Source organism: Anguilla anguilla, chromosome 14, assembly GCF_013347855.1.
Source record: "Anguilla anguilla isolate fAngAng1 chromosome 14, fAngAng1.pri, whole genome shotgun sequence".
NCBI lineage: Eukaryota > Metazoa > Chordata > Actinopteri > Anguilliformes > Anguillidae > Anguilla > Anguilla anguilla.
In genome coordinates this window covers 18,863,449-18,881,929 of record NC_049214.1, presented here as the reverse complement: position 1 = coordinate 18,881,929, position 18,481 = coordinate 18,863,449, and the positions used below count along the sequence as shown (strand labels likewise).

At 45.1% G+C, this 18,481-nt stretch overlaps 1 protein-coding gene across 4 annotated transcripts in view; it reads right to left on the bottom strand.

Moving 5' to 3' along the window:
* Positions 1-322: 322 nt before the first annotated feature.
* LOC118212588 (tyrosine-protein kinase JAK2-like) overlaps positions 323-18,481 on the bottom strand; it is a 34,996-nt gene continuing 16,837 nt past the window's right edge. For 3 of the 4 annotated variants that reach the window (XM_035390610.1, XM_035390609.1, XM_035390611.1), the window contains exons 5-24: positions 16,701-16,846; positions 14,517-14,823; positions 12,781-12,900; positions 12,185-12,342; positions 11,412-11,523; positions 10,966-11,152; positions 9,345-9,469; positions 8,764-8,898; positions 8,311-8,398; positions 7,307-7,434; positions 6,668-6,806; positions 6,212-6,363; positions 5,818-5,968; positions 5,076-5,209; positions 4,152-4,341; positions 3,513-3,637; positions 3,082-3,254; positions 2,424-2,541; positions 2,024-2,137; positions 1,767-1,908 (exon numbers count right to left, since the gene is read on the bottom strand). In XM_035390610.1, the coding sequence (XP_035246501.1) occupies positions 1,801-1,908; positions 2,024-2,137; positions 2,424-2,541; positions 3,082-3,254; positions 3,513-3,637; positions 4,152-4,341; positions 5,076-5,209; positions 5,818-5,968; positions 6,212-6,363; positions 6,668-6,806; positions 7,307-7,434; positions 8,311-8,398; positions 8,764-8,898; positions 9,345-9,469; positions 10,966-11,152; positions 11,412-11,523; positions 12,185-12,342; positions 12,781-12,900; positions 14,517-14,823; positions 16,701-16,846 (2,910 nt within the window). In that variant the 3' untranslated portion in view covers positions 1,767-1,800. Of the gene's footprint in view, positions 1,909-2,023; positions 2,138-2,423; positions 2,542-3,081; positions 3,255-3,512; positions 3,638-4,151; positions 4,342-5,075; positions 5,210-5,817; positions 5,969-6,211; positions 6,364-6,667; positions 6,807-7,306; positions 7,435-8,310; positions 8,399-8,763; positions 8,899-9,344; positions 9,470-10,965; positions 11,153-11,411; positions 11,524-12,184; positions 12,343-12,780; positions 12,901-14,516; positions 14,824-16,700; positions 16,847-18,481 lie in introns of all 4 variants that reach the window. The other variant, XM_035390608.1, reaches the window with a different exon arrangement.

Below are 18,481 nucleotides of genomic sequence, written 5' to 3'. Positions count from 1 at the left end.
CTTGAAGATGAATTATGAAAAGGAACTGGAGAACATGTCACATCACTCACCTTAAGAAAACACTGCTTTTGCATGGAATCTATCCAGCGGACCTTTCTTGTTTCATCTGAACAGACGCTTCAACCTTTTATATAGGTAAATTATCAGTGCTACACTAATGGAGCAGTCACCCGTACACAGGAAAATTAAACACACTGGTGGACGGGAAAAAATGTAGTTTAGGGGAGGGAGAGGTATTATTTTTACTTTGTGATTTATGCGTAGAATTGACCACAGCGTTATTGACTTAAGGTTCAAAAAACACTTTGGCACTGAAAACATGTTTAGTTGCAGTAATATATCATTTATTTATGACATGGCCTGCACAAAAATTACTTACAAAATTATATTTGTATTTTACATGCAATTACGCAATATTTTCAAAACAAGATTTTCATTTACATTCAGTGGGTAAATTCTGCTCAAATATAATTCATGTACTTTTAGAGTTTAAAAAACTTCTTTTCATGGTCATATATTATTTGTAAAAAATAAAATAAAAACAACAAAAATAAAAAATAAGACAATATGTTCACTTAAGAGATTTTCTTAAGAGGGGGGATCAGGTACGAAGGCCAGCAGTGCTGCCAGTAAGAACATACAATGCCGGAAGACAAGCACTATAACAAAAACAAGACATTTTGCATAAGTAAATTACTCTCCTCTTTTTGTACTTTTTTTTTTTTTAATGAAGCCTAGCTACAGCTGAGATGGCACATGAGCAACAGTGAAACAGAGCCGGAATGGCGGCTCCTTCCCAGCCACGGTGCAGGCCAGGGCCACACCACCCTCCCACAGTTTACGTTTTTGCTTGAATGCGAGAAACAGCCAATGGGCAGTCTCTCCTGGCAGAGGGGCACTTGTGTGGGTGCCGGAATGTCCAGTCTTACTGTCGTTGGAGCTCCAATGAGATCCCTCCCTCTCAGGAAAAAGAAAAAGAAAAAAAAAAAAGAAGCAAAAATAAAACACAAACATACAAATGATTCATTTTCTTAACACTATCAACTCATGTATGCTACACTAATGATCCTGTCTGGCCTTTTTCACATGGAGGAACTTGCATGATACCTTCGACCACAATCTGTACATTTACAATGGTCATGTCACAGCATCTCATAAAGAATCATAAAAGAATAAACATCTAAAAACACTCCTGTCTCTGCAAGTCTTGTTTCAAAACTGAGCTAGTAGGTTCATTTCAGTGCCAGAGCATAACACACATACTGGCTTGCACTGCCAGCTTGCTTGCTACAGGCATTGAACACAAATGCAACGCAGAACGCTGAAAATGACAGCCCTTAACTCTACTGCTCCACAGCGCTGTTCACTCGTGCCTTTTCCTTAAATCACACTCTCAGATCACATGATGCTCAGAGAAAAACAAACTGATTCACAAATAAACCACATCATTAGCCGCTGGATGGCCTCTGACGCTCTCTCAGACTTCTGGCTGGTGCTGAGGTGACCAAGTCCATGAACCTCGGCAAAGTTTCAGAGTTAATCACTCGACAGGCGAAGGACCACTTCAGTCACTACCTCCCGTGAAAGAGTCATGTGTCCAGGAAACCTGACAAAATTAAACTCAGTAAGGCCTTGATAGCCTCACATTATTTCGCCGGTGCGCCAGACGCCTTTTACATTCAGCGTTAGCAGTCCACACTCGTGCAGGACAGCCATCTCGGGTGGTGCTCAAGTCCTCTGTTGGGCACCACCGGATGCTTCCCAGCCAGCGACTCCAGCAGCCCAACGGGGGCACTAAACTCATCCCTCCATGCTGTTCCGAAACGTGTCCAAGCTGTTGGCGAGCTTCTTAAACGATGGCCGAGGGCAAGGCTCATTGTTCCAGCAGTCCTTCATCATGCTGTAGATCTGAAGAAAAGGAGAAGTGCAACAGGTTAAGAATAAGAGCCTGTGAAGGATTCCTTCACTGGATAACCACGGGGTCATTCACAGGATGGGTCACACACAAAATCATAGTCCTTACCAGTGCAGGACAGTCTTCAGGCTGCGGCAACCTGCTCCCAGATTTGAGGAGCTCAATCAGGTGATAGACGATCATCTGACCCTGCTTGTCACTCCCCATCATGCCCATGAACACCTGGGGGCGGGATCGAGTAAAGGGTAGCTTAGTGACCACAGGAAGTGACATTGCTGCATTAGAGGTCACAACAGAGTTAAACTACAGGAGAGAAATGCCTATAGTGCTACAACAAAATAAAACCTGGCAGAAAGTAGCCCCTTTCACTGTAGAGCAGAGCTGGGCTGAGGCTAAAGGTGAATCTTCCTGGCTGCTCAGGGTATTCTCATTTACCTTTCACTGTCTGACAGATTCACTACAGCCTCTGGTTTGGCACACATCCTGTGAGTGTGGCAGAGAGACTTACAGCAGGAGGGCTACAGGCTTTGTCACTGTGGGTGAAGAGCTCGTACAGCACCACGCCAAAACTCCAGATGTCCGAGGCCACTGAGAACTTGCTTTCAGTCAGGGATTCTGGGGCATACCTGTGACACGCCAAACACAAACACACGCGCGCGCACACGTACGCGCACACGCACGCACGTACGCACGCACACACACACACGGACACACACACGCACGCACGCACGCACACACACAAACACACACGCACGCACGCACGCACACACACACGGACACAAACGCAGTCAGCATCTTACTGTGAGCATGCCAAATGTTATGAGTTTAAAATGGGTGGTAAAAGAATTAAGTTAAATAACACATCATATGAATCATCATTATAAGCAAATAACACATTACACTAAATAAGCATAAATGTTTTCCAGAGGCTAATAAAGGGGAATAAACTAAAATTCAAAATAGCCAAGGAGGAAATCAAACAAAAACCAATGCAAAAGGCAGTCGACATTTTGGCAATAAAGGCAGTAAAGTAGGCCATTAAAGGCCTAACAGGACAGCTATTCCTTGCTCTCGGAGGCTGTTATTGGACGTTACCATCCATGTAGCCTGTAACAATCAAGTCTTCATCCATATGTATCATTTTACACTGGAAAAAAAAAACTAACCAGAAGATGGGACTCTCTCCAGGTTCCTTCACTGTGTAATACTCCTTGTCCTGAGGCAGCACTTTGGTCAGGCCAAAGTCCCCAATCTTCACCCTCTGTTCACTCTCCACCAGAATGTTCCGGGTTGCCAGGTCTCTGTGGATGTACCGTTTGGTTGCCAGATATTCCATCCCCTGCACAGACACGGCAGAGGATTACTAATGGTGGGGGATTCCCCTTTCACCGATATGTGGACAAATCTGGGCATGTCACAGATGCGATGACGCTCACCCAAACATTGAGAGTAATCCACTTCGGTCAGTGGATTAATGGAGACAAAATGGCGGGGGGTGAAAGAGAATATGCGGCGTAAATCGGCAGCGCGTCAGAGCGAGTGGGTGTTTCACGCCCGGGAGCGGCAGCAGCAGAAATAAACGGGGGAAAAGCGGCACCTTGCAGATCTGAGTCGCGTAGTGCAGGAGCTTCTTGTGATCGATCCTGTCCTTGTTCTTGATGAGGTAATCTCGCAGGCTCCCGAAGGGCAGGTACTCCATAATCAGGCGCAGGTTTCTCCTTCCTGTGGGCACAAGGAGAACGTGAAATATGAGCTCGTTCGTCTTTATCACATCTGCCCGGCTTCCTCAATGTTCTCAAACACTTTCCTGCTTTGCTTCTGGCGATACACGTTTTAAAATTCCATCGCAAATAATGTGTGATGGTTATAATTTCTGGGGGGGGGGGGGGGGGGGGGGGGGGGGAGAGACTCTGAGCACTAGGCCATTTCAAGTTTGTCAGCTCTGAATACCAAGGGTCAGTGTACTGAATGACTGAAGGGGGTGTATGGGAGGAGGGCAAAAATAAATAAATAAATAAATAAAATGTAAAAATAACAGACTAAACCCTATTGAACTATAAGTTATAAATGAGGCAGTCAAAATGGCCACCACTCAACAAACGGCTGAAAATTTCTCACTGTCTTTGTGAAATTCTGCAATGTTCTGTTTAACAGACATGAGCATTGTGGAAAGGAGTCTGGAAACACAATGCGAGTCGCACACAGTCTCCCTCGCCCGGGCCCGCGCGCCACTCACCCGCGCTGTAGCACACGCCCTTGTACTTGACGATGTTCTCGTGCTGGAGCGACTTGAGGATCTCGATCTCCCTCTCGAAGTCGCGCAGGTGCTCGGCAGTGCTGTGCTGCAGCTTCTTGACGGCGACCACTTCGCCGGTGTTGTCCTGCAGCGGGTCGTAACGGCACATCTCCACGCTCCCAAAGTTACCCTGGGGGGGGGGGGGGTGGGATGTGGAGGGGATGACAGCACCACAAATCAGGGTTAGTCCCCCGGACGTGATGATCCTACACTACTCAGGGACAAACAGATCGGTCCAATGGCCAGCAGTAATAGAACATCTGTAAATCAGTGTTCCAAAATCCATTTGCATGTAATTACTGATCATTAAGTGAGTTTCTGAGGAGAAACGGTAAACCACAGGACAACTCTGTTTGTAATCCTACCAGGAAGATATGGAGAGAGATTAGTCTCAATATTATTGACAAATGCGTGTGTATCATGATCCATAAATAAGGGACAAATGTGTTTCTCTATCGACAAACAAATATGTCTTAACTTGTGTCGACCTAGCTACATAATCTGTGTCCACAGGAAGACCCCCTCAGGAGAAACGCAGGCACTCCATTGGTCAGTGTTCCTATGACATCATCTCCCAGCCATCTACCACGTAGATCCCTACTACAACATCCACTGTTCTCAAACCAAACCCCTCCCCGTAAGGGGAAGTGACACACACTCATTAGCACTGCAAGGCCCCTCACAAACTACCGTTTCCCCCTGAAGACTCACCCCACTTAAGCTCATGTACCATGTAACCAGGTACACACACTCTCTCTCTCACACTCACACACACACACACACACACACACACACACACAGTCACACACACGCACGCATACACGCACGCATACACGCACAAACATGCATAAAAGCGTGCGCTACCTTGCCCAGCTGCTGCAGGAATATCAGATGCCTCTCCTCAAACTGCGAGAGCTCCTGGGTCTCAAACGCACCGGTGAGCCCAAACCCTCTGCTCCTGTTGGGCAGCATGTCACTCTCCGCCAGCAGCTCATAGTCTGGGGGAGGCGGGGACAGAAGCAGACCTCACAGTTTACTTCAGAAGTCAAGCTTTCGAACATTTTAATATTCATTAAATAAAGTTTCAGGATGAAGAGGCGGGACCTCAGTGTAATCTGGGGCATGAGGACAAACCAAGCACAACCTGCCAGGACAGAGAAACCAGCAAAATCAATAACTGGGTCTGCTGCGAAATGGAAAAAACCGAGGGTGGAGTACATTGCGCACATACAGTACATACAGGAGCACAGCATAACTTAAAAAGAGCCAAAGGACATATTAACAATCTGCCACCCAACCCACACCCACACGTGCACAGAAACATTCTCAATTTCTTGCTCACCAATTTGATTCTGTTTGTTATGAAACAAATGGACAACATGCGGGCGTACAGGCAATATCAACGCCATACGGCGTAGGAAATCCAGACAGGGCTCACTTAACACAGGGCACGCTGAAGTACATTAGGGAATCTGACTCCTTTGCATCAACTCAATGACATACCAGCCCCAGGCACACCTATCAGGCTGTTTAGGAAAATGCTGCCATTCACAATGACCAAGCTGGAGCTCCACGGATGCTTGTGACTGCGGGGTGGTGAACTGACCGGGGGTGAAGAGGCTGTTCAGGTCCCGGATGATGGCTCGGAAGGACGGCCGGAGCATGGGCTCGTAGTCCATGCAGCTGTTGATCAGATTGGCCAGCTCCGTCCATTTGGGCGCAGGGAGCTGGTGTCTGTCCTCGTAGAACAGGTGCTTCTGCAGCAGGGAACCACGGGTACAGACATCAGAACAGACGAGGCGGCCGAAAGACCCGACGCCTCATATCTGTGCTAAACACGCGTCGCTTAGAGAAAGGCCAGACAGGAAAAACAAAAAATTAGAATGAGAAAAGGTTAACCAGAAAGAGGTGAAGAGAGAGAGAGCGGCACTGAAACAGTAACGCTGACGAGCTCCCCGTTCCCTCGGCGACGCAGAGTAAACAGAAGGGCTCGCGCTCACCTTGGAGGAGTCCAGAGAGCTGAGGGGCTTCTCCCCGCCACTGCAGATCTCCCACAGCGTGGTGCCAAAACCCCACTTGTCTGCCACAACGCTCAGCTTCTTGGGGTCCTCGATGCACTCCGGGGGCACCCAGGGTATCCGCTCCACCAGAACTGTGAGAGGAGGAGGCATTGCAGCAAGTCCACATCCAGACTCAATCAAACGTCACCTCAGTGCTTTCAAACACTCCAGCACTATGCTCCTTCGAGCAGTTTTAATATTCGCTCTCACTAAACCTCATTGAATTAACACTGAAAGTAACACTGAAGAACAGTGAAAAAGGAAACATATGCAAATAAAATGAATTTAAGGCATAAAGCTTAATGAAACTAGGGCACTATTATACATTTAGAGTGGAATAATAGAGTAATCCTCAGCTCTTTTGAGTCATGTGTGAGTGACAGGGTTAGAGCTTACTCTCTTTAGGCAGCACAGTGATGCTGATGCCAGGATCGCTCAGCTTGATGAAGGGCGGGTTCCTGGTCTTCCGGTCTTCCTCTCGGATCAACAGGACATTTTTGGCACAGACGTTCCCATGAATGAGGTTTTTGTCCTCCTGTTGGACGAAAAAGGAAAAGGACCGCTGAGTTTTATAGAGTAAGGAGCTTCGGCCAGCGATCTGCACAGAGCCCCCATTTCCCTTCCTTCTCCACAGCAGGGGGCAGCAGACAGCACAAATAACACATCAGGGATTTGACCAAAACATACAGATAACTGGGTATAGATGAAAATATGTCATGACTGAGACTTTTATACCGAGAAGGTTTGCCTGATTAGGGAAATTTAATTTAGCATGTGGGATCAATGAGTAAATATATCCATGTTATTCTATTTCTTCACAAAAATGATGAGCTACAAGCTGGAAACTCACACCAAACCTTCAACAAATCCTGTAGCAATGTCTCCACTAGTCCCATGATCCAGAGAACGAACCCAGCCCAAAATACTCTCAGAAAATTGAAGCACTTTTTGCTCCAGCCCCATATATGAGAAAGCAGTGAGACTGCATGTGTTAAGGGCCACAGTGCCTCCCCATCTCCAGAGGACGAGTCTCACCAGGAAGAGCATGGCCCAGGCCAGCTGCTTGGCCACCTCCAGCTTCCAGGTGATGTTGACCGAGTTCTTGTTCTTCTTCAGGTAAGTGTCCAGGGATCCAAACCTCACATACTCCTGCACCATGATGTCTGAAAACAGCAGTGAGACTTTCAGTGCATGCTTGGCTCATACATAAAGGGCCATGAGGACTTAAATAACTAACTGAAATAATCAGGGAGCTGGACAGAGAACATGGCGTAAAATGGAGCAGTGGAACTAAGTTTGAAGCGATGGCCTGTCTCTTGGCCTGCGAAAAGACAAATCGACGTGGTCATTCAGAGGTTGCGGAAGAGCAGAGAGCAGCTCGACTGGGTCACTGCTCATCCACACGCTGCCTTCCTCATTGCCCCGGTTCATGTTCCTGTATATTTCACATTTACTACTGCATCAGTGCAGCAGGTGACTGCAACAATTATAATGTCCAGCATGCCTGAGAGACCTGCCCCAACACAGCTTACTGATGATACAGCAGTGCTCGCCAGGACCACTGCTACTACGCCAAGCAAATATCTTACAGCCAACCGTATTTTCATGAGATTTATCAGACCGCTTAGCTGGGAACCTGGCATGTCGGGACAATCCCAAGGTGTCGTACCAAGGCACACATCCAGCACAGAGACAAACATTCCACCCAGAGCGGGAAAAGACACTTCAGCATCCAGCACCTTCCTCTAAATCCTCCTCTCATAACCCCACTGGCTTCCTTAGACATAGCAACAGGTCATAATGAAGACACTGCCTCCAGTCTACCAGGTCATATATTATAGATTAAAGAAGAGAGGTGGAGGTACACAGGCTCCTGTCTATCAGGTTACAGATTAAAGAAAGAAGAGGTACATAGGCAGGAAGTCATGGGTGGACTTTCTCAATCTACTTGGGAACCTTCCGGAACACCGAGAGGGGTGATTGAGGAGGCGGGGTTTAATCAAGGCAGAGTCAGTGCGGTTGGGCGGAGCTGCACTTACTCTCCTCCCCACACACGCAGACGCCGTAGGTCAACAAGAGGTGCTTGTGGGATAGCTGGCTCATCATGCTGGCTGCCTCAAAGAAGGACTGAGGAGGGGATAAAGAGGGCAACCGGGTTAGAGCACTACAGATGCCAAGTCACATATAGCGCTTCGTGATTGGACACAAGTATACCACCCCTCACTTGGTTAATGACCGGCCAACACACTGCTGTTACACTTTTTGTACCCTACACAATGTACACATCCTACGGCAAGAAGGTTCATAAATGCTTAATATACAATCCAACTGAATTACAGATTTCTCTGAATTTAAAACTGTTTATAGAATCTACTGCTCAAGTGTTTTACTCATCAGCGTTAAAATAACTGCGGAACAATTAAAGTAATTAAAGTAATTAAAAGTAATTATGAACAATCAGTAAAGCAGGCATGCATGGCACTTGATTTTACCTCTGAGTAATTCCGGTGGGCCTTGTCCAGAACCTTCATGATGACCTCAGTCTCATACAGCTTGCTGTAGTCACCAAGCTCCTTGCGGATTCCTTTGAAGATCTTCGTAAATGTGCCTTGCCCTAGACTCTCACACTGAAATAAACACAAAACAAATTCTCAGCAAGACGTCATGTTTACTGAAAATTGTAGATTTCTCCCTGATTTTAACTGAGGAAGTAAATGAGAAAAGGCATTTCTCCCTAGGTACAATATTCCAAAACCCAATAACTCACACCTACATTACCAGGACAGAACAGGATAAATGCTTGATAAAGGGCTGTCAGGTTTCTCTGGCAAACTGCCTTGTATCGAGAGATCCCTCCAATTCCAGCCTTTTAAAAAAAAAATAATAATAATAAAAAATTCCCAAGATGGGAACCAAACCTACAACCTCACAGTTACAAGCCCAGGTCCCCAACCACTACGCTGCAGCGCTGTCCTGAATGTACTGAAGCAGGGAGTAAGGAGCTGGGCAGGCCAAACCCATAAAACACAGCAGGCCTACCGAGAGGGAGGATAGGGAAAGCATAAGTACTCACAAACTCCAGGTCTTCCTTCTTGATCTTATGGAACACCATCTGGCTGATGTTATGCCTCTGGAGAGAGGGCGAGAGAGGCATCTCTGAACTCTGGTTGCACCTGCACACCAGCAGGTTGGACTTGTCTATGGAGAAAACAGACGAGTGAAAAAAACAGACACTACAGGAGCTAGAAGATAAACAGACATTATATTTATTCATTAACTCATTATTGATACTGAACGTGGTATATGCTTGTCACATCCCATTGGAAAAAAAATCACCTGAAAGTTGCCTTTAAAACTTGGATTTCCAAGTTTTTTCCATGAAATTATGAAATGAAAGCTTCTGGTAAAAAGTTCATGTTATTTCCGAGAACATGCCCGAAGTGGTAATTAAAAGCTATTGTATGAAGAACAGAACAATGCACAGTTAATTTTAATCAGTGTTAGCATTTCAGTAATTAACACTTACAATGTTAAACCAGATATAGCACTGTAAGTAGCTTCACTTTAGGCAAAACATAATCATAACTTTAAGGGTGACTGGGTTCGTCAGTTTTTTGTGTATGTAAGTGTGTGTGTGCATGTGCGCATGTGCCTGTGTACGTGCCTGTGTGCATGTGTGCGTGCGTGCAGGCGTGTATGCAAATCTATCCATTTTGCTTGCAGTAAAATTATGGAAGGAGTATACTTAATCACAAGCTCTCCATCCAAACAGAACAGGTTTGATAAGACTATATTTCACAGTCAGGACACAATTCAATAATCCTACATTGTATTAATGTTATGAAGGTATGAAAAACATATACATGCAAACAAATAATTTTTATCGTCGTTCATAAATCCGATTCTGTGTAAAATTCATGAATAACTTCATACAAAGCATCAATGTTATTCTTACAAGAAACATATAAAAACCAAAAAACACTGCTTTATTGCAATTGTTGTAAAAAAGCTGAACACAGAACAAACATGTTCCATGAAAATTCTACAAAATTACACCTCAAACTCATAAAAGACAAGCATCCATCATGGTTGGACGTAACTACATAAATCCTTTTCCTTATCATTAGATGAATAGAAGTACAATGTTGAGCAGAACACCATATGCAGACACAAAGCAGAAGGCAAATAATTTGTTCCTGGTCAGAAATGAGAGCTTCTGAATGTGTAAGTGTAAGTTGTGTAAGTGTAAGTCTAAATAAAAAAACAGGTAGCCCTGTTTACTGAAGTTGCTGAATGTAGAGACTGAGGAACAGGCCCACAGATATTGGGGTGAATATGGGAAAGCTTTCAGGGGCCCCGTCACTGGATAGAGCCCAAGAGAGGACAGCTATATTATAATCATGACTTAGCAAGGTGGGTTTGTGTTGGTGGTTCTGGACCCCACCCTGGTCCCCGAGTACAAGTACCCACCCTCCATCCCACATCAAAGTCCATCCCACATCAAAGTCTTCAAAGTTTAGGGCCCCTGGGACGATAGCTGCGATAAGAAAAGGGGCAGAGGCCCAAATCAAACTTTCCTAAGGGCCTCAGAGGCCAGAGGTGGCCCTGCTTAGGAATTCAAACTTGGACACAGGAAGACAAAGACGAAGGCTAGAGAGCACAGTAAGCTGAGCGCTGTGCTGAGGCTCCCTGACCTTTCACTTTGGGCGGGCAGCACTTTGCGAACTGGAAGATGATCCCGTCAGAGCGCACCGTCTCCTTCTGGTAGCAGTGCAGCAGGTCCCTCAGGGTGCTGAAGTTCTTCTTGGCCCCGCTCAGGTTGTACTCGCCCGTGTGCGTTTTAACGATCTGGCAGTGCTTGTACTCCACCGCGCCGTCCGACTGCAGCGGGCAACACAGAGCAGAGGAGAGCATCAGCGCAGCACGCTTCCCAGGGTCGGGTCTGCTGCGCACCGTCAGCCTACTGCACAGGAATGGCAGCTGCTGGTTTTTTAAAAGGTCATTTCTTTTTTAACTCATAGTTGTGGCTGCCTAATCACCACTCAGTGGATTTCCCAGACTGCGTGCAGGTGTGGTGACGCAGGACTTCCCATGATGCACTACAGTAACCCCCCCCTTCCCGTGCGCGGGCTGCACTCACCACCACGGCGAAGGACAGGAAGTACTTGTTGAAGTCCTTGGGACTGCAGCGCAGGACGTACAGACCTCGCTGGTTCCCCGAGCGCCGCAGCTTGCTGATGGCGAACTCCATCCTGTGGCCGGAGAAGAGCAGTGCAGCCTAGCATCACGGAGCCCTCAGTACAGCAGCAGCACAGCTGCACAGGCTAGCAGAGACTGTTCTTACTGGACCCCAGGTGCCACACTATATGATCTGGCCAATCACTGCATAGCTCAGGGACCGTTTTAATAGAACTATAAACAAGATTGGTTTGAGACTTGGGAGAGCTTCAGAGTGCTTCTTCGCCAGGCTATTTACGAGGGCACAAGTGTGAATTTGTATTCATAATATGTCTGGTGGTTTGTGGTCCAAAAGTAGTTTCATAAGCATAAACAACATGTTTTTATATGCAGTGAATGTGTCATGGTTTCTTCTAAAAAAATAATAAAGCCATTATTCGTTATTCTTCTTCCTTTCTTCCGTTTCTCTGCACTATCCCCCAGGAGGGCTGTGTTTGCACAGGTGACAAACTGAATTCATTCAGATAAAAAGTGGGAAGTGCTTTGAGTTAGATAAGAAGGAAATCCCTCAAGGCCCAAAAGGATGAACAGCAACAAGTGAAGCCAGGTAAACACAGGGAGATAAGCACTGCTGAGCTACATACAGAACAGCTAGTTTTAAACATCTTGATCTGTAGATCCTGCATATAAAACTGCGCTTATGCCTGAAAGGCACTGTACCAGAGCATTACTTACGAGATGGGACCGTGACAATAGCTATGAACGGACTCCAGGAGCCTAGGGGGAGCTACTTCTTTGCAGAGGTAATGGTGGGCGTCTGTTGTGAGCCGGCAGTAGCCATCGATAAGGGACACAAAGGACAGGGCTTCTGCAAGGGAATCAAATTCCACCTCCTGCAGGGTAGAGAGGAGCAGACTGAGACCACTGGACACTGCATTTTGCTATACTGTCACATAACTACTTTCTTGCAGTTCTTAGTATACAGGTATTATCACCCTATAGTCATGCACAATAAGAAGAGGGCTAGGTGTGATCAGCTATAGAGCTAGCCATAACTTGCCAGCTCTTACAGTGAAGTTATTTCATGCATTCTTTGATCAGACATGGCTTCCAAAAACTAGGATAGTTATACTTCCCTTTTCATATACCGAGGTAATGACCTCATACTCTTTTGTAAGAATGCACAATAAATGTGAAACTTACACACTAGATGGAAAAATCAACTGTGTAATTTACAAAGAACTTTATTCATGAGGAAGCTATATTTTTAACAGACATCACAAGGCACCTTTCTAAAAATAAGGAAACAGATTTTTTTGAAAATACGGTACCAGTGTCTTGCTGTCCTGTCTATTGATGGTGACAATCTGGCTTTCACTGGAGCCATCTTTGCAGGCCTGTTTGATGCTGATGTCAATGACCTCTGGGAAATCACAGTATGTCTGTAGCTCCTGACCACAAAGCAAGACAAAACATCAGTAATAATGAGGACAGAATGTGGGAAAAAAAACAAAGCAAGCACCAATTGAACAGTTGATTGAAATCTCACTATACTTCAACTAACCAAAACAGGCAGGTACATTGGGCTGTTTACCTGACTATGAGATACACAGCTGCATGTGCTACCTGTTCAGCACTGTGCACCATACACTTATAAGGTAATCTCATTATGCTTTCATTCCAGTGGCAAAGGTGTGGCTTCCTTCCATTTCCACAGACGGAGTCAAGTGCAGGAATGACGCGGAATGCTAAGCAGAGTGCCTCATACAACTTATCAGGGTAGGAACACAACGAATAACGCACACATAAGCTAACTGACAGCAGGAACATCCAGACTCCACACACAAACTAGGGGTTCTGTATAAAAATGTAGGGTACAACTGTGGATGAATACGTCAGACAGAGGCAGTTATCTGTAAAACTCCAGCACAAAGCCACGTTGTACTGCATCAAGTGATTCTTTATTCATTCCTGTGATGAACGGAATGCAGCCAAATGAGCCTGGGGATTCTCTAAATATAAACAGATCAAATCAGCAGTTCAGAGAGAGTCAGAGCTTCCACCCCCGAGACGTTGCTTCCTTTGTGACGGTCACGCGCTTTCCATTTTCAGCTCGGGGGGCATGCTGGAACAGATCGATGGGACCAGCACTGACACAAAAGCTTGGAGCACATGAGCCCAGAAATGAATCAGCCACTCCAGCTCCCTGGCCACCCGAAGGGCATCAGAACCACCTACCTCACTTAAATGTAACGTAAATACGCTATACAGTCATAACAATCATATGCTGTCCGATACTTATAAATCAATGTTTTTTTATTAAGCGAAGGTAACTGTCTAAAATCTAACATCTAATATATAATATCAAAAAATACCTTCTGTACAAGGGATTTACAGCAGATTATTTTGTGAAATCATGGGTTCAGAAGAGTTCATTCACTTTTAAAACGACAGGAGCTGAGAGCAGTCCCTGCTTCCCACGCTTAGCAGGCCACAGCTCTCTGACATGGCAGACTGCGCTCCACAGGCTCAGACACGACGCTGTTACAGGCCACTGCCAACGGAAGCCTCACACGTGCGCAAGAGAAACGGCATCACACTCCTGGCTACTTTGCACAGGTTTGGAGGGGTAGACACAGAGTAAGAGTGCCCTCTATTGTTCACAGCCGGTCCCACCAGGAAAGCAAGCATTCAGAAAACACACCGTGCTCACCTGATTCTGTCATCATTCTGTGTGCCAAAAACTCTGTTTTCCATTCATATCCCATATGCCCCAGCTCATTACAATTTTCCCAGAACAAAAGGGCATTTTGTAGCACATCATATGAAGGTACCCAAATTTTGTACACCTATTTCCTGTAAGATACGGCAACATACAAGGTAACATTTATGGTTGTAGTCCTGAAGGAATCCAAAACAAACAAACAAAAAAGTTACAAGTTCAGAGGAGGCATGTCTGCATCTTAGTCTTTACTGATGAGCAGAGATTATTTTCACAGACCTTTACAGGTGCTGGAGAGCAACCTGTTCGCACTTGGAGGAAGTAATTGAGGAGAGGAGGATGTACCTGATCTGTTTCTGAGTCTTTGAGTTTGTTGCGACACCACTGGATGCCGTTGTTCCCGGAGACGATGATGGTGACCTGGCCAGCGGCGGGCTCTTTGACCTGGAAGGACTCCGAGTATAAAGTGGACTGCAGGGACTGCAGGGACTCCAGGTTGATAAGATACTTGAGCTTGAGGTCACGGGCTGTTGCTTTGCACTGGCTGAACTGCTGGATGAACCTTTTGAAGCGGTAGCGGATCCGTTTCCGGGTGACAATGTGGTAGTCCTGGATACGGTCACGCATCTTCTTGGGTAAGAAGGACTTGTAGCTGAGAGAAAAGAGATGGGTGGAGGAAATTCATATATCTGGTTTGAAATATTACACTGGTATACAGTTAGTCTCCTCAAAGACCTCAGAGATAAATATCAATTGCTAATACGTTAATTTAGATTCATACTCAGTATCCCACCAAAGTGATCAGATTGAAGGAATATTAGTTGATGTTTAAGGTTGGGGTCAGTTCTGGCTCACGCAATAAGCTAAAGCTGAAATTTAGACTTTAAAGACAATCTGAACATTCTTGCACATGCTGTCATGATGGAATGGGCATTCAGCTACAGTGCACAATTATTCCTGATCATGAGTATGTATTAGTGGAATTGGACTAGAAAAATCTAACCGAACTGAACAGGGCGCTAGGACACATCATGGAAGTTCTTCCTTTCCTGTCATTTGCATGTTGGTTTCTAGTGCACGTGCAAGATCCAGTGGTCATTTATTGTCTTGAACAATCCATTTGAGAAATAAACATGCAAACTGAAAGCAGAAGTAAGTACTTACAATGACCATGTGGAAAACCCCATAAGCTACTTAGACCGGTGTAACTCTCAGTTCAGTTTGTTGTGGCTTGATTGATAACTCTTTTATGAAGTATCAGCTTTCCAACGGTGTATCACATATCTCATTTTTAATTTACTACAAGGACAGATAGCAGCGCGCAACAGCCTGAACTGTTGCTTCATCACGGCGTTGTGCAGTGAACCATAACATGCTACGCAGTAGCATACAAGCACTCGTTGCATTTGTTTTCCTTCGGTCTTTGGAAGATATTACACATTTTGCCAACTTATCAGCAAAACCTCAGGAGAGTGAGTCAGAATTCATGTTTTCTAATGGTGAAATATTATCTCATCGTAAACATATTGAACATAATGCGGGTATTAGCATTTGCATTGGCTATACTTCACTAATGGTGTGGGAAACACTCATTCATATTTACTATGTGCTAGATGAATTAAAAATGTCCCTTGTAGTCATCGTAAATAGTAAAATTTGTAAAATACTAACCCATGATACAAAAGATGACATACTCTAGAGTACAGAAAAACATACAGGAGTGATTACATATTTAGGTATATGTACCACAGTATGTCACACTGTTTTTGCATCACTTTTTGATGCAATATCAATGTTTCATCTTAAACCACCATAAGGGGAAAATGCACATTTTCCCAAAAAGCATTGTATTCATTTTTGAATAGGTTTTTGGACCCATAGATATCTTAGACCCCTATACTGATGAAAGTACAGTAATCCACATTTGAAAATGATGCAAACGTGAGTTTCGTTTGTCAAAACTTAATTCATACATTTTGGATAGACTTGGAGACACTAAGGGACACCAGGGCACACTGCTTACTCATTGCTTCATAAATCTTTAGCAGATTTTGCACACTTGTCAAGGAGTTTATGATGAGAACATGTATAATTTTACCTGTTACCTGAATATACATGATCACTCAGCATTTCAATTCAGACTGAAGGAGAACAACTTTTTTTTTGCTTTTTTGCCTAGATAATTGCACTTGTGGCACTTTATTTATACCTAAATTTATTTCTACCTAAATTACAAACAGTATCTAATCTATTTGTAAAAGGTAATTGTAATTAGTACTGTAAGTTTAATTTAAGCCATATTCCAAGTCTCTGTGATGTTCACATCTGGAGTTATAAAGCCTTAAATAGAACACCCTCTAAATGGGCGAGGACTCCAGATTTGGCACAAGCGCAAAGGGGTTAAGCCATACTTAACGCCCTGGCTAGAATGCAGGTTAGGATATGGACAGATAAACGCTGATCCTAGATCAGTGCCTTTTCTCTCAGACAGGACAGCGCTGCGTGTGATGCTCAGTGAGCTCTCCTAACCTCATATCATTGTAGATGTCCAGCGGGGAGCGGTCCCTCTCCTTGGCCATCCTCATCATGTCCAGCACCGCCATGCCCAGACACTCCTCCTGGGTCTCGTGACTGATGGTCATATTCACCCAGCCGCTCACGAAGTCACTGCGCCACTGCGCAGAAAAAGACAGAGAAAAGAGAAAGACGTGAGCGAGGGAAAAGGACAGGAAAGAAATCAAAGTAGGACAGAATAAAGAAAAAGCACTGGAGCAGGGAGCTACAAACGAAGTAGAAATAAAGATGCACGTTTCAGATTCTATATTCAGAAACACATGATTAAAAATTAACCAATGTCTCAGCTCGAAATTAACATGACACTGACCCCAGCTGGAGCTTATTCTGAGATGATGGATATGGATATTGGAAATTGCCAACTCCGTGGCAGAGTGTCCACTAAGTCCATTATTATGCTTAATTGTACACCAAGTTTACGTGATATGAACAACCTAGTTTCAGGGAAATCTGCACATGTAATGGTTAAAAATCTCCTCAGAAGATAAAGGCAAGCAATAAACCTTTCAAGAACGTGAATGGATGTGAGCTGTCTTGTGAAAAGCAGCAGGAAACTCTGCCGACTCGTTTATATTTTCTTTCCCCTTTAAAAGTCTAGAAAACAAGAGGGGCCACCACACCATCGCCTGGAAACAGCAGTCTCATAAGTCCCCCGAAATCCCCAGAGAACTGCACCAAACTTTCACACACCTTCACCCTAGCAGCACCCAGTCCCACAGCTGCCCCCCTGTTTTCAAAGATTGGAGTGGAACAGAAAGATAAGCGGGGAAAAGGCAGAACTGCATGAGAAACTGTCCGCTGCATGAACGCACCGCTGGTTTCTATTTCACTTTTGCAGTGTGTGGTAACCCTGAGATTGCGCACACAATTCACAAAGGGAAAAAAAACAACAAAACTTCCTCCTACTGCAGCAGCCCTTGGTTGCCATGTCGAGGTCTGAGACACCATCAGGTCTCCAGACTCAACGTGCGTGCGCATGCGGCCTCCGGACTGCGCTACGCGCCAATGTGTTCCTGGAGACACAGAGATAAACCCCCCCGGTTGACGGGCAGATGAGCCCGATCTTACAGAGGCCCAGCTCAAACTCTCACGCACTTATTCCCCCTTATTTACTGTATGAACACCCCAGCAACCAGGGAGGAGCATGTCTCCTCCCACTATGAGGGAGCTCAAGTTCCTGCTTTTTCAGTAATGAGAGGAACTCAAACAGGTTTATGCACCACATGGCTTACCACAGCACAGGGAACACAACTATTAGCCTAAGTGGAAATCAGCAAAGGTGTTAAGGGAAGTACGTACAGTAAGACAGGGGCCTTATGGCAGACTCGCATAAAATACCTAATGGCGTCTTAATAGGTCTACTTGATGACTCAAACACTGGTGCAGTTCCCTCACTCTCAAACAATGAGCTGTGTGAGGGAGCAGAACTCTCAGGCATTAGCATCAGGCATTAGCCTGCAGCTCATTTCATCCATGGCTTCAGCAACACGTGACAATCTACTGCAGCACACATCGATCTTCATTCATTACTGTATGCTTGCCATGGACTGTGGAGTGCTTGGTTAAAATTTAAACATTTATAGCCATGTTGTTACTGATTTAGGACATCCAGATTTCTGAAAGCATTGGAGGCATCAGGATTTGTCCAGGCAGTAAATGCATAAATGTGTCACGCGATGACAAAGCAACCCGTAATCTTTCCATAAAAAAGGAAAGTGAAACAGACCGCACGTCAG